Source organism: Petaurus breviceps, unplaced genomic scaffold, assembly GCF_028583685.1.
Source record: "Petaurus breviceps papuanus isolate PSGF00001 unplaced genomic scaffold, PetGlider_PUasm1.0 118, whole genome shotgun sequence".
NCBI classification, from domain to species: Eukaryota; Metazoa; Chordata; class Mammalia; order Diprotodontia; family Petauridae; genus Petaurus; species Petaurus breviceps.
This window is the reverse complement of record NW_027185616.1, coordinates 19507333-19522986: the sequence shown is the minus strand read 5'-3', so window position 1 is coordinate 19522986 and position 15654 is coordinate 19507333. Positions and strand designations below refer to the sequence as shown.

At 40.2% G+C, this 15654-nt stretch overlaps 1 protein-coding gene across 1 annotated transcript; it reads right to left on the bottom strand.

Annotated features, from left to right (window-relative positions):
* Positions 1-14337: 14337 nt before the first annotated feature.
* LOC138161059 (forkhead box protein D4-like) lies at positions 14338-15333 on the bottom strand. The gene has a single exon (XM_069087830.1). It carries the CDS (start codon positions 15331-15333, stop codon positions 14338-14340), a length of 996 nt encoding a protein of 331 aa, XP_068943931.1.
* Positions 15334-15654: the final 321 nt, after the last annotated feature.

Here is a 15654-nt window from a genome sequence, read left to right as displayed (position 1 = left end):
TGTGTGTGTGTGTGTGTGTGTGTTTGTATTCCCTTCAACTATTTTCATACTGAGAAAAGTTTCATCACTTACAATTATCGCTTTTCCATGTAGGAATGTTAATAGTTCCACTTTGATAAGTTCCTTATGATTTCTTTTCCCTGTTTACCTTCTCATGCTTCTCTTGCTTCTTGTATCTGAATGTCAAATTTTCTATTCAACTCTGGTTTTTTCATTAAGAATGCTTGAAAGTACTCTATTCCACTGAATGATCATATTTTCCCCTGAATATTCAGTTTTGCTGGGTAGGTGATTCTTGGTTTTAATCCCAGCTCCTCTGCCCTCCAGAATATCATATTCTAGACCCTTCAATCCCTCAGTGTAGAAGCTGCCAAATCCTGTGTTATTCTGATTTTATTTCTACAATATTCAAATTGTTTCTTCCTAGCTGCTTGGAATATTCTCTCCTTGATCTGGGAATTCCAGAACCTGGCTATAATATTCCCAGGAGTTTTCTTTTTCGGATCTTTTTCAGGAGGTGATCGGTAGATTCTTTCAACCTCTATTTTGCCTTCTGGTTCTAAAACATCAGGTCAGTTTTCCTTGAGAATTCCTTGGAGGATGGTTTCTAGGTTCTTTCTTTGGTCATGGCTTTTAGTTGGTCCCATAATTTTTAAATTATTTCTCCTGGATCTATTTTCCAGGTCAGTGGTTTTTCCCATGAGATATTTCACATTGCCTTCTATTCTTTCATTAGTTTGGATCTAATATCATCTTGATTTCTTATAAAGGCACTAGCTTCCCTTTGCTCCAATCTAAATCTGAGGGAATGATTCTCCTCATTGAGCTTTTGAGCTTCTTTTTCCATCTAGCAAATTCAGCTTTTCAAGGCATTCCTCTCCTCATTGCCTTTTTTGGGCCTCTTTTGCCAATTGAGTTAGTCTGTTTTTTAAGATGTGATACTCCTCAACCAGGCTGTTGACTCTCATTTCATAATTTTCTTGCATCATTCTCATTTCTCTTCCCAATTTTTCCTCCACCTCTCTTATCTGCTTCTTAAGGTCCTCTATGGCCTGTAACTAGCTTGTATTTTCCTTTGAAGCTTTTGGTGCAGGAGTTCTGACTTCACTTTCTTCCTCCTCTTCCATGCTTTGCTCCTTTGTGTCCCCAAAATAGCAGTTTAATGTTGGATTCTTCTGTTTGTTTTGCTTCCTTTGTCTGGTCATGTCACCCCTCAGTCACTTGACCTGTGTTTTTTTGCCACAGTAGGACTCTGCCACCAAACAGGGGAGCTTTCGTTCCAAATGCTGGGGTTTTCTCAGCTTCCCAAGGTATTAATTGGGTGCCCTCTCTGAAGCCTCCACATGCTCTGACAAGCTGGTCATGTACCCCAGGACCTCCACCCTAGACTGCAATCCAGATCCAAGCAGGTTAAAGCAAGAGAGATTACCCCTCAGACTGGTACTTGGTCCCCCTACACTCTGCAGGCCAGGAGCTGAAGCTGCAGCCAATGAGTCTCAGCGGCTTCTCACCGTGGGGGCAAAAGCCGATGCTCTCCCAACTACTGGTCCCAAAGTCCACACTGCCCTGACCTCTCACTTTGTCCTTCACATCTGTGTGTTGATAAATCTAGAAACAGCCACAGCTCTTGGTGATCTGGAGTCCCTCCGGCCGGCAGCTGGTCAGACCCACCAGGAAGACTCATTTTCCCGAATTCAAATTCAGTCTAAGATACTTACTAGCTTTGCGACCCTGGGCAAGTCACTTAACCCTGTTTGCCTCAGTTCCTCATCTGTGTAATGAGCTGAAGAAGGAAATGGCAAATCACTGCAGTATCTTTACCAAAAAGACCCCAGATGGGGTCATAGAGTCAGACACAACAACATTCTTTAGGGTCATTAAATGTTTTGATAATCCTTTCTTGTACATAGACACTAGCCCAAATTCTATGGTGAATGATTTTTATATATGTTCACAGTTATTACATGTGTAACCTTAAAAAAAGTCATTTAATTTTTCTGACCTTCAATTTATCATCTGCAAAATTAGGAGATTGGACTAAATCAGTGGTACAAAACTAAGGATCTCTGTAGAGTGCATATTTACTTATTTTTAAATGTAATAATATTTATTGTTTCATTGTACTTTATTTATTTTGTTAACTATTTCTCAATTATATTTTAATCCGGTTTAGGCCACACTCTAGAGTGTTGAGGGACTCCTGCTAGTGACTGACACCCGTGAGTTAGATGACTTCAAAGATTCATTCTGTCTCTAAATCTGGGGTCCTGTGATCTCCCTAAAGAACTATTATAAACATGTCTTATGTTATTATTTTATATTAATTAGGTTTTATTAATGTGTTTTGTTTTTACACTATAGACATTTACTTCCTGAGAGGTCTCTTGTAACAAAGCAAAGCAATTAAATAAAAATAATACAGTAACTTCATCTGAAAGTGCAGGCAACATTTCACATCTTTGTCACCCCTACTTCTCTATTAAGATGGGGAAGGGAAAAATCAGAGGAGAGGTACAGAGACCAAAAGAGACAGAGAGAGAAAGGCAGAGAGGGAGGGAGGGAGAGAGAGGAAAGGAGAGAAACAGAAACAGAGAGGGAGAGAGAAAGCCAGAGACAGTAAAACAGAGAGAGAAACAGAGATGAGAGAGAGAGAGAAGGAGGGAGGAGGAGAGAGAGAGCAGGAGGAAGGGAGGGAAGGAGGAAGGAGAGGAAAGAGAGAGAGGTAGGGGGAGAGAGAGAAATACAGTTGGGGGGAGAGGGTTGGATAAGAGCTTGTGAGTAAGCCTCCAGTTCCAAGAGAGACACTCTAAGTGAATACATGAAAAGACCTTAGCCTAAAAGGGTCAGGGTCTCCCATTGCATCCTGGGTCATCTCCAGTCATCCTGATGAATATCTGGTCACTGGATACAGATGGCTCTAGAGGAGAAAGTGAGTCTGGTGACCTTGCACAACCCTCCCCCACTCAAATCAAAGTCAACTGCAAACCGTGTCATCAAACCCTGATGTCATGGTCCTCTTCAAGAACAAAGGACAAACACAAACCACTACCTTTGGTTTCTCTTTCTCTAGAATAGGCACCTACACTGCATCTTAGAGTTTTAGGGAGCAATGTGGGAGACTGAGAAGATAAGTGACTTCTCCGAGGTCACACTATTCATATGTGTCAGAGGCAGAACAACTTGAATCCTAGTCTTCCTGACTCTGAGGTCAGCTCCCTATCCATGACACCACACAGCTACTTGCTTTGATGAAAACACCAGAACTCTCAGACAACTTTTTATGTTCAGTCACTGATCACTTCCTCTGTTGTCACCCAAGGAATGAAGATTTTCTTTAGACCAAAAAGTTGGGGTCAAAATCTAACCCTGACTCCTATTCAATTTGTAATCCTATCCGGTCAACTCATCACACTCAAAGCCAGCCATTTAGAGCAATGTCTTCAAACTTTCTATAGAAGTAGAGAAATATACTAAATAGGTCACTGGATTCAGAGTCTGGAAGACCCAGGTTCAAATGCTACCTTAGACATTTATTGTTTGTGTAACCCTAGGCAAGTCACTTAACCTTTCTGTTCCTCGGTTTCCTCATCTTTAAAATGAGAGAATTTGGCCTCCATTGTATCTAAAGTTCCTTCTAGCACTAAATCTGTGATCCTATGACTGAGTACCCCTATCAGCAAATAAATTTTGAATACATACTTCCAATTTATACAATATATAAATTTACAAATTATATACGTATATTAATTATTATGAGCATTGTAAAACAGACAGAAAAGGAAACGGCAAAAATTTGAAATAAAGATGAAATAAATGCTATTTTAAAATATTTTTGTTTTACCTTATTAATTTACAGTACAAAAAAACACCCTTTTGGCTTTAACTAAAAATATTGATACAACTAAAGCAATGCAGTTGAATAAGCTTCATTTTTATCTTTTTAGAATCTTGATTTAATACTTTGTGATATAGTCATGCAAAGGTCTGGTTCTAAATTCTGGAGGGTGGGCAATGCCATGTGTATGAGATATTATTATATTAGGTTATTATAATTCTAATCCAGAAAGAATGATTGATTGGAACAGGTCCCTTGAATTTATTATCAAAATGCTTGTCTGAAAAACACAGGTAAGGACAAGTAAGTACTTTCCTCCTACACTCAAGTCCTTTGCCCCTTTATTCATTCATCAGTCATGCCTTATAAAGCCCCAACCTTGGATCACTCCCACTATTTGTTGCCTTTGCTCCTATCCACATGCTACTAAATATAGCTGGAGAAAATCACAAAGGCATGCTGACTAGATCTAACACAAATTTGTACTACATAACCTCAACTGGGCCCTCACTGCAGCAAAGCAATCTTCTTACGCCTCCTTAATTGATTCACTATTCCACTCATCATAGTAGTTATTCCAAACCTTCTCCTCCCTTCTCCAGTCTCCTGAGATACCCCTTACCTCTATCTTTCATACTTCACAGAAACAATTAAGTCTATTTAAGAGCTCTTCTTCCCTCTTCCTCTCACATTACTCAGATGCCTTCTACCTCTATCTCCTACTTCACCCATTTCACACAAGGAAATGGCCCTTCTTGCAAAGGAAAACCCCTGTAAAAGCACCTTTGATCACATTGCATCCCTTCTTCTCCAGCCAATTGCGCCTATTTTCCTCACTCTCTCACTAATCTTCACAGTCTTCTATCTACTGGCTGCTTCTCTGTTGCCTGCAAACACATTGATATCTTCCCTATTCTTTTTTTTCCTACTGTCCCAGACAGCTTTCATCCTATCTTCCCTTTCAGAAGGGTAAGCTCCTTGAGAAAGCCATCTACAATTAATGTCTCCAATTCTTCTTCTCTTACTTTTCTAAGGACTCTACAATCTGGCTTCAGACCTCATCATCACCTAAAACTCCTCTCCTAAAGTTATCAGTGATCTCTTAATTGCCAAATATAATGGCTTTTTCTTAATCTTCAGTCTTCTCGGTCTCTCTGCAACCCTTAACACTCGATTACCCTCTTCTCCTTCTCTCTTCTCTAGGTCTTTGTGACACTCCGATCTCCTATTCTCAGTCTTCTTTGCTGAATCTTCATGTAGGTCATGCCCAATTATCTTGGCCAAAAACCCAAGGCTCTGTCCTAGATTCTATTCTCTTCTTCCTCTATACTATATCACTTGGTAAACTCACCAACTTCTGTGGATTCAATTGTCAAATTTGTCCAAATGATTTTCAGATCTATTTATTCAGCCCTAACCATTCTCTGGAATTCTCTTTCATCACCAGCTGTCTTTTAGACATCTCAATCTTGATGTCCCCTAGAGATACCAAACTCAACATGTCCAAAGCAGAATTTATCATTTTTCTCTCTTCCAAACTTCCCTATTACCATCAAGAACACCACCATCCTCTTAATTATCCAGGATCACAAACCTTGGTGTCATTCCCATTTACTAATTCACACCCCACATACCCTGTTGCCAAGTCTTGTCATACCTATTTTCACACTTCTAGTATATATCTCCTTCACACAGTTTCCAGGTCTATCACCTTGTGCCTACAATATTTCAACAGCTTGATGGTTGGTCTCCTTGACCAGTCTTTCCTTATTCAAGTCCATCTTCCTTTCAGCTGCTAAAGTAACATTCCTAAAGCTCAGATCTAACCATGTCACTATAGCACCAACACAATATTCACAACACCAACAGCCATTGTAAATATACCAGTATAGTACTCAATCACAAAATATAACAGACTCTCCATATATAAGGTAGAAACAAAACATTTATTCAGACATCAATAAACCAAATCCCAACCCCAGGAAACTAAATCCATCATAGCAACATAGACATTAATGCACCACAATGTAGCAGAGAGCCACACCATCCTTTAGCCTTCCCACAAACCAACACAAGTCTAGCTGTCACAGCAGGTGGCAAACACCTCATAAGCCTAACTGTCTCCCTGGGATGCATCCTCTCCTCCCACTGTCAAACTCTTCTGATTTCCAACCTCCTGCGGGCTTTGCTCCACCCTTCAGCAAACTCCTCCCACCACAGGCTCCATGTGATTACATTCAGCCTGTTAGGGGGCAGGAGATGTCTTCAAAGCAGGTAAGGTCCTTCAAATTCCCCTATGTCTAATAAGGGATAGAGAAGATCTTCAAATTCCCATTACCATTACACACACACACACACACACACACACACACACACACACACACACACACACACACACACCTACTCAATAAACTCCAGTGACTTCTTTTTACCCTCAAGAATGAAACAGAAAATGCTGTTTGGTTTTTAAAGTCCTTCAAAATATGGCCCCTTCTTATCTTTCCAATTTTTTGTATTTTACTCCACTCTTCATACTCTTAAGATTCAGTGACATGGTTCGATCTCAGTCCCTTTTTACTGACTTCCTTCTATGGCTAAAATGCTCTCGCTTTTCCACCTTTTACTCAATCTTCCTTGGCTTTCTTCAAGATTCAGCTTAAATTCTACCTTCTTCAAGGTGAATCTTTACCTTCAATAGCTGCTTATACCGATTTTCCTACCCCATCCCACACATTATTATGCCTCTCCTTTGAAATCACCTCCCATTTACACTGTATTCATCTGTATATGCTATATGTACATTGTTATTTGTTGTCTCCTTCATTAGAGAGGCTTCATTAGAATGTGAGCTCCTTGAGGGCAGGGACCATGTTTTCCCCTTTATTTGCATGTGCTTAACTTTGAACAATGCTTTGAACATAGTAAGAAGTGCTTAAAGAATGATTTTTGAGAACTATGTCCACTGACTGAAATAGCCTGTTCTTGTAATTACTTCTTCCTGAAGTAAATCTTTGTTCTCTGCCTCTGTCATCATCTCATCCATAACTAAAAACACAATTACACATTTGCAGGTACTTGTTTTTCATTAAGATATTATGATGCCTAAATTCTATCAAATGCTCATACAATTCTGAAATTACAGAGACTTATTGAAAAATCAGAAAAGAAGGGGTCCAACAAAGTTTCTTCTATGATATAAATATGATCCTGATACCTAAACCAAGGATAGTCAAAACAGAGAAACTATGGAACAACATCCCTAATGAACACTGATGTAATCATTTCAAGTAAAACATTTTCATGGAGAATATGGTAATATATTACAAAGATCACACATTATGATCAGATTGGATTTATACTATAAATGCAGATTTGGTTCAATATTTGGTAAACTACAAACATGATTGACTACTACTAATGTGAACAACAAAAATAATAATCATTATCAAATTTAGAAAAAGCTTTTGAAAAGATATAACACTCATTCTTGCTTTTAAAAAAGCATACTAGAAAATATAGAATAAACAGACATTCCCTTAGTATGAAAAATCGTTATCTATATAAAAACAAAATCTAGTATTACACGCAATGAGGACAAACTGGAGACCTTTACTATAAGATTAGAGGTAAAGCAAGGCTATCCATTATCACCAATGCCATTTTAGATGGTGCTAGAAATGCTAGCTATAGCAGTAAGACCAGAAAAAGAGGTTGTGGGAATATATATAGGCAAAAAGGAAACAAAATTATTGCTTTTTGCACATAATATGATGGCTTACTTAGGGGAACCTATGGAGTTAACTACAATTAATTGAAACAATAACTTCAGCAGAGTTGCTAAATATGAAATAAATCCACATAAATCATCAGTAGTTGGGTATATTAGCAATAAAATTCATTAGGAAGAGATAAAAAGAAAAATTCCATTTACAATAACTACAGAATGTATAAAATTCTTAGGAATCTATCTGCCATGTCACATGAATACAAGTACAAAACATTTTATGTAAATAAAGACAAACCTAAATAACTGGAGAAATATTAATTACCCATAGTTTGGCAAAGTGAATATAATAAAAATGACAAAGCTTAAATTATTTTATTTACTCAGTGCTATATCAGACTAACAAAGGATTGCTTTATAAAGCTAGAAAAAATAATTAAATTTTCCTACAGGAACAAAAGTTCAGGAATCTTAAGATAAGTAATGAAAAAAATGGGAAGGAAGCTGACCTAGCAATATCAGATTTCTAACAATACTACCAACCAAGTAATCACTAAAAAGGATTTGTTATTGGTTAAGAAATAGAGAGACTAATCATTGGAACAAATTAAGTGCACAAAAGACAAAAAACAAACGAACACAGTTGTCTTATCTGATAAACCCCAAATTACTAGCTAATGAAGTAGGAATTCTCTTCAACAAAAATCGTTGGAAAAATTAGAAAGCAATCAGGCAGAAAACAGGTATAAACTAACATTTCCAATTGTAGATATGTCTAGATAAATGCCAAATGGATACATAAGTTAGATATGAAGTATGGCATCATAAACAAATTAAAAGATCAAGAAAAATGTCTTTCATATCTATGGATAGAAGAGCTCATGATCAAATAAAGAAGTAAGAGAATCACAGAAGATAAAATGGACTCTTTTGGTTGCGTAAAATTAAAAAGGTTTTGCACAAATAAAAATAATGCCGCTAAAATTAGAAGGAAAAACAGGTCACTTGAAAAAATATTTGCAGCAAGTTTGATAAGGGTGTCATTTACAAGATGGATAAGGAACTGATTCAAATTTATAAGACAAAGAGCCAATCCCCAATTGATAAATGGTCAAAGAATATGAACAAACAGCTCCATATTTTTTAATGTTTATCTATTTATTTATTTTTGCAAGCATTTAGCATCTCTTTCTGCTGTGCCCTCTCCCAATTCAACAATTAAAAGAAAAAGAAAATCCTCATAACAAATATGCACTATAATATATCCACATAACAAATATAGCTAGAAATGCTAGCTATAGCAGTAAGACCAGAAAAAGAGGTTGTGGGAATATATATAGGCAAAAAGGAAACAAAACCAAACTCTCATAATGGCTATGTCCAAAAATGCATTACCACTCTGTTGGATACAGGGGAGAACACTAGAGGCATTCATTTTGATTTTTTTAAATTTAGTTATGTAGTAGCTTTTAACCTTAATAAATTTTAATTTAAATGACACTTAGAGATGTTTACTGTTATGTCATAAACCAAAAATTACAGTTTAAAGTTTCACAATGACTTCTTTATTAATAAATTTTATTCTTAATTTATGGAGTAAAACAAGCATTTCTATAACAGTACGATAAAAAAAGATGATTGCACATGAAACTGCAAATCTACTATGTATAATTTGCTAATGCTTTAAAATACACAACAAAATTATCACGTAAATTTCTTTTTTTCCCACCTCTCCCCAACTCCCCGTGTCTTAGAGATGGCTACCATTAGACACAAATAGGCATATATCTGTAAATTATTTTATACATACATCTATTTATCAGTTCTTTCTCTAGATGCAGATAGCATCTTTCTTTGTATATCGTGTATAGTTAATTTAGGGATTTATAATAGTAAAAATAACTTATTCGTTCAAAGTTGTTCTTAAAAAAGTATTCTTGTTACTATATACGATGTTCTCTCTGTTCTGCTCGTTTCACTCTTTATTATTTCATGCAAGTCTTTACATGTTTTTCTGAATGTATTGAGCTCATCATTTCTTATGCACAGTAGTATTCCATCACAATCATATACAACTTGTTCAGTCATTCATGGGCATCCCTGAAATTTCCAGTTCTTTGCTGTGACGAAGAGTTGCTATAAACATTTTAGAACATAATGGTTCTTTTCTTTTTTTCCCTGTTTTTGGAAAAAGATCAAGTAGTGGTATTGCTGGGTCAAAGGGTATAGGTCATTTAATAATTCTTGGGGCATAATTCCAGACTGTTTTACAAAATGGTTGTAGCTGTTCACAATTTCACCAGTGATGAATTTGTATCCCAATTTTTCCACAGCCCCTCCAATATTTGTGACTTTCTCCTTCTATCTTTATATATGTGTGTATAAAATTTAAGAGATTTATGAACAGAAAAGGAGGTAGAACTCTTTCAAGCAAAGGCTGGGTGACCACTTGACAAGGGTATTGCAGAGAGAATTCTTGTCTGAGTATGGGTTAGTATGAATTGGACTAGATGGACATTGAAAGTGACTCTGACTCTGATTCTCAGGAACTCTTTTCCCCAGACCTCCCAGAGCTGGGAAGGGAGGGGATAAGATAGCTTAATTTCACTTTGCTATCTGCAGTATACTTCTTTCTCTTCTTCCCTCCCCTCCCCTCCTTTCTTTCTCCCCTCCTCTCCTCCGCTCTGCTCTCCCCTCCTTAATTATCTTCTCTTCTCCTCCCCTCCTCTCCCCTTTCCTCCCCTCTCCTCTCCTCTCCTCCAGAAATGGGAAAGAACACTTGTCCAGAGGGGAGTTGAGTTCCCACACCTGAGCTATGAACTTCAGAGGGGCATAAAGGATCTTCGAGGTACCGGTGTGGGAGAATATGGGCAAGGAGAGATACAGAAGTATGGAATAGGCTAGAGCTCCCTGCAAACTATATCTCCTAAACATGCAGAGGTTCTGAGTCTGTGCAGGAGGAGGAAGAGTATGAAGGAGGGTCATAAGGAGACCCTTTCCCCTTGCCTGGGACTGATTTCTAGCTACTCTCAGTGGCTAGAATCCCATCTGGGCATTTTGGTGGCTGTTGGTAAACTGCTATTGAATGTCTATCACACACTTTAAAAACATGGGAGACAACCAGGTCCCTGCTCTCTAAATAGATTCTGCCTTAATAAGTAAACTCCAGTGACTCCCTCTTGCCTGTGGGATAAAATGTAAACTCTTTCTAGTTCCATTATATATTACTGCATAACCAGCCCTCCTTCCCATCGTCCCTGATTCAATCAAACAAATCTATTTCCCCTCTCACTAGTGTTTTGTGCACTGGCTGGCCCTCGTGTTCAGAAGGTACTCACTGACTCCTTATCTCTTGATCTTAAGATTTCCCTCACATCCTTTAAGATTCAATTCAGGTTCTGCAGTCATCTACAGGAGCCCTTCTACACATAGTGTCCTTCTCCCTCAACTACCTTCTATTTACCTACTTTGAATTAATATGAATTTATTCTCTTTATATTTAGTCTATATATAGTTATATAAGAACTTATCTCTCCCATAAAATGCAAGCTCATTGAGAATAAGCTTTTTAAAAATTCTGTGTATTTGTATTCTCAGCTTTTAGCAGAGTACCTGGTGCCTAATCATTTAATAAATGATTGTTGGTTGAATGATTGATAGTGCGTGTGCATGCAGATTCAAATTTTCAAGTAATTTTTGCCTAGGAAAAGACTACTTACAAAATGCTAAGGACAAAATTACAATTTGAGGTAAAGAAGAAAAGTTTCAAAAACTACACTAGGTAGGGGCGGCTAGGTGGTGCAGTGAATAGAGTACCCCAGCCCTGGAATCAAGAGGACCTCTGCTCAAATCCGGCCTCAGACACTTAACACCAACAAAAAAAACTAGCCGTGTGACCTCGGGCAAGTCATTTAACCCCAACTGCCCTCCAAAAAGCAAAAACACACACACACACACACACACACTAGCTAAAGAATTTTTAGAGAGGATGTGTTACACCTTTCCTTCCCAACAACATTCACATTTCCCAGAGGACAATCTACAAAAGTAGGCCAAAGGTGGTAGTGGTTGGGTGACTATTAGTCCCTCAGCTAGGATTAACACAAATTTGAAATTTCTGGTTAGAGGCAGTAAAAGTCTTTGCATTTCAATGGACATTATTGGAGATTAGAAAACAGGTAAGGGAAGAGCTGAGAGTAACACATAATGAAAAGATGGCATATGTAGGGGATGGGAAGAATAGAGATATTTTTTAAGTCTTTCATTTATCTAGGCTAGGACTATGAAATGAGAGGATCTGGAAGAGTATTGGGTTCCCTTATGAAGTCCAAGATATTTTGAAAGCCTCAGACATAGTAATCCCTTAGCTGAACTCATTTGTGCATATCTTAAGGGAGAGATACAACTTTTAAGAAAAAATAAGATGAGGCGATGGAGTTTGAACAGAGTACAGAAATTTTTGCAAGATCAAACAAAGGAAGAGTCATATTTTATAGGGAAAGGTGTATATGCAAAAAGTGGAATTGGCTCTCTCCTTTTTATGCAATTCCTGATGATACGGGCTGGGGAAGATTGCAGAAAATTACCAAGTGCTATGCAAACTGAGCTAAGGAGAGGAAGAATTCCTGCCCAGGGAAGTAAAACATGATACTGAAACTTACCTGCTAAATAGAAGTAGCATGATTTCTCTGGTGTTGGAAAGAGCTTTTCAAGGCAAAATCATCTAGCAATAGCTGTTCATTTAATTTTGAGATTTTAAGAAAGACTGTAGTTTACTTTTGCAAAGTAGTATTTTTTTTTCTTCTCCTGGAGGGCAAAATTCTTTGGGAAAGGAGGATAAAGAATAATTTTATCATGTTAGAATGACTTCTTGCAAAGCAGGTGGGCTGCTATTATGCCAATATCTACTTGGAAAGGGGACAGACCCTTCTCTCCGGGACAAACCTCTTCTAGAAAACGTTTCCCCTTGCCCTATAAACTGATATTCCTTTCCTTTAAATGAAGTCCATGTTAACCCATATAAAGGCACAATGTAGGAAAATCTCTCAAAGCCCCTCCAGCTTTCCATTCACCAAAGAAGGAACCAAAGATTTGCTTCTTTCCGACAAGGGAAATGGGGGTATCAAATACCTGATGTGATGATAGAGATAATAGACAATGCAAAAACTTTGTACTAATGGGGCTGCAGAAATTTTAAGGGAAACACAAAGAAACTGGTGATTGGCATGGAACTTATGATCAGAGCCTGCGCATCTTCCCATGGGAATAGACTTCCAAATGTCCAAGGATTAAGTAAATACTAAACTACAGGGAAACTCTAGTAACCTATTTCAGTTGTGAAAAAGGTAATAGAGAAGTTACAGTAGCTGTAGGTGTAAGCTTGTGGTTTCTTCATTTTTAATCTTTTTAAAAAGAAAGGAATTGGGGATTGGGAAAGATAGCCTGACTTGTATAGATCTTTTTTTTTTTCCTAAATTAGAAATGTTTTCAGGGCAATAACAATTTGAATGGTATAGTCACTGTCCCCAGATTTTGTTTTAGAGAGTTGACAGTGGTTGGGAGCTGATATTTGAAAAGGATAGCCCCTGTACTTTAAGAAAAAAAAATGGATCTTGTCTCCCAATAAATGCTAGCATCCAAAATCCAAATTAAACCCAAATTGTAGCTTGGAAAAAAAGAAACGAAAAAAGTCCAAGGTCTTTGGAAAGAAATATTTTCAAATTTCCTTAAAATATTCGTTAATATTCTTACAAATAACAAAAACTTCAAATGGCTATTTAAATAGACATCCATTTAAATAGTAATGTTTGAATTGATACTTCAAATTGTAACCTGAATTGTCTGGAATCTCTAAACTATTTGTTAGAATGAATAAATATTTTAAATTCCCTTTTTGTTGCTTTTTTTTTTAAAATCTGGAGTAGAATACTTAAGGGAAAGAACAGGGTTTTTATATAAGGCAAGAAGCAGTGAAACATAGAAAACAATGGAGGATGATACTTTATTAGATAATTTTATTATCTCAGCGTGTATGTATGATGTCGAAGACACTTTCACAAGAAATAAATACTCCGGAAATTCAAAAATTCTAGTTATATTACAGATGGGTGAATACTCCGGAAATTCAAAAATTCTAGTTATATTACAGATGGGTGACTGGAAGAAACAGAAGGTCTAAGTATTATACACTCTGAAAAAATAGCCTCGTGGTTCAAAGAGGGGTTGGAAGACAAAAACTGGTAGTGGTTGTTTTTTGAAGTTTTTCTTTCTTTCAATTCCAGAAAAAAAAAAAAATCTTTAAGCAGCTTAGAAAAATGCAAAATGGATAGCCCACCTTTGGTCACTGGGACCAAGCCCGAACGAGGAAGACCCACCAAGTGAAGTCATATTCCGTGCAGTTGGCTCTTTACTACAAGGTTGCCCTAGAAAAGCAACATCATTCGGTCATTTCGTGTGTCAACATTTTGCGGAGTGAAAGATAAATGTTATCGACCTATAAATAAAGAGGTGCTTTACTGAGAGGCTTAAAAGTCTCGACAAGAAGACTGGTGATCCGGAAAAGGAATCTTTAATAGGCAAGTAATAACCTTTTTTTGAAGCTGGCAGGGAGACTTTACGAATCCATAAAATAGAGCGGACGGGACTAATGACTCCGTTTTCCACATTTCCCTTCATGATTCTGGAGCAGGATGGAGGTGAAGGGAGAAAGAGAGAAACTTCAAGCAGCCTCTGAAGTTCTTGCTGTCGAGGGGACTGAGGGGCGCGGCCGGCAGGTGGCTCAGAAAGAGGGTGCACTCGCCTCGCCGCCCGTGGGAGCCGCCAGAGAGAGCAGCCCGGTGCCCGCTCCAGGCGGGCACGCGAGTGGGACAGCGGCCAGGGGCCGGCCAAGGAGCGAGCTCTTGCTGGGGAGGCAGCCGATCGCGGAGTCGGACTGCTGTTGCAATAGCGTCCGGGCGGCCGCAGACACTCGTAGCCACGGGGAGGTGGCCACGGCGGGGGCGTGCCACAGGTGGCAGGGACCCCCCGGGGCCGCTGGGGGCCCCACCGCGCCGCCTCCCGGGGCTCCCCGCATGATGCTGTCGATGCTGAACGAGGTGCCCTGGGGCCTATCGCCAGCTGCGCCGGGCGAGGGGTGCGCGGCGCCCCCTTTCCTCGGCGGAGATGAGCGCCCGGCCGGGGCAGGCAGCACGAGGACTGGCAGCGGGTGCGGCTGCAGCAGGGGTCCGGGACGGAGGCGGGCAGGAACGGGCGCGGCGGCCGGGCAGAGCAGGAGCCCCGCGGGCCCCGCGGGGTGCGGAGCGGAGCCCAGCGGCGCGCCCGGCCCGGGGCGCTTGAAGCGCTTTCTCCGCCGCAAGAAGCTGCCGTGGTCGAACATGTCCTGGGAGGCCGGGTCGAGGCTCCAGAAGTTGCCCTTGCCCGGGTGGCCCGGCTCCCGGGGGGTCTTGACGAAGCAGTCGTTGAGGGACAGGTTGTGGCGAATGCTGTTCTGCCAGGCGGGGGACTTGCGGCGGTAGTAGGGGAAGCGGCCGCTGATGAAGGCGCAGATGCCGCCCAGCGTGAGCCGCTGGTGCGGGCTCTGCAGGATGGCCATGGTGATGAGAGCGATGTACGAGTAGGGCGGCTTGGCCGGGCCGTCCTGCGCGGGGAGGCTGCACCCCCTGCCCGCGCCGGCCCCAGTGCCGCCGGGCTGCGGCTCCGCGGCTTCCTCGGTATCCCGGGGCTCGCCCTCCCGCTCTGAGCCCCGGGGGCTGGGCTTAGCCCTTTGTGAATTCATGGAGGACGTGGCTCCGGGGATTCCGCTGAGGCTGGAACCGGCTCGGGGCTGACCCACGAGTGTGCGGGTGCTGGGGGCTGCGTTAAGGAGTGCAGGTTTCTTCTCCACTTGTCAACCACCCCCTTTCTATCTTCCTTTCTTCCTTCCCAAGATTGCGTGGGAAAGATGCGGGTCTGTCTTTATTATAGCTGCCGAGATTTGGACTGAGCCCTCTGGTTCCCTCCCCTCCTTCTTTACGCCTCCTCCCCTCCTCCCCCACGTCCCCTTCCCTACTTCTCTCTGCTCTGTCCCATCCTCTCCTGCTGCAGTAATGTGGTCAGC

What these genes read in the sequence shown, in the direction of transcription:
- LOC138161059 (XM_069087830.1), bottom strand. Translation starts at nt 15,333, where the DNA reads ATGAATTCACAAAGGGCTAAGCCCAGCCCCCGGGGCTCAGAGCGGGAG.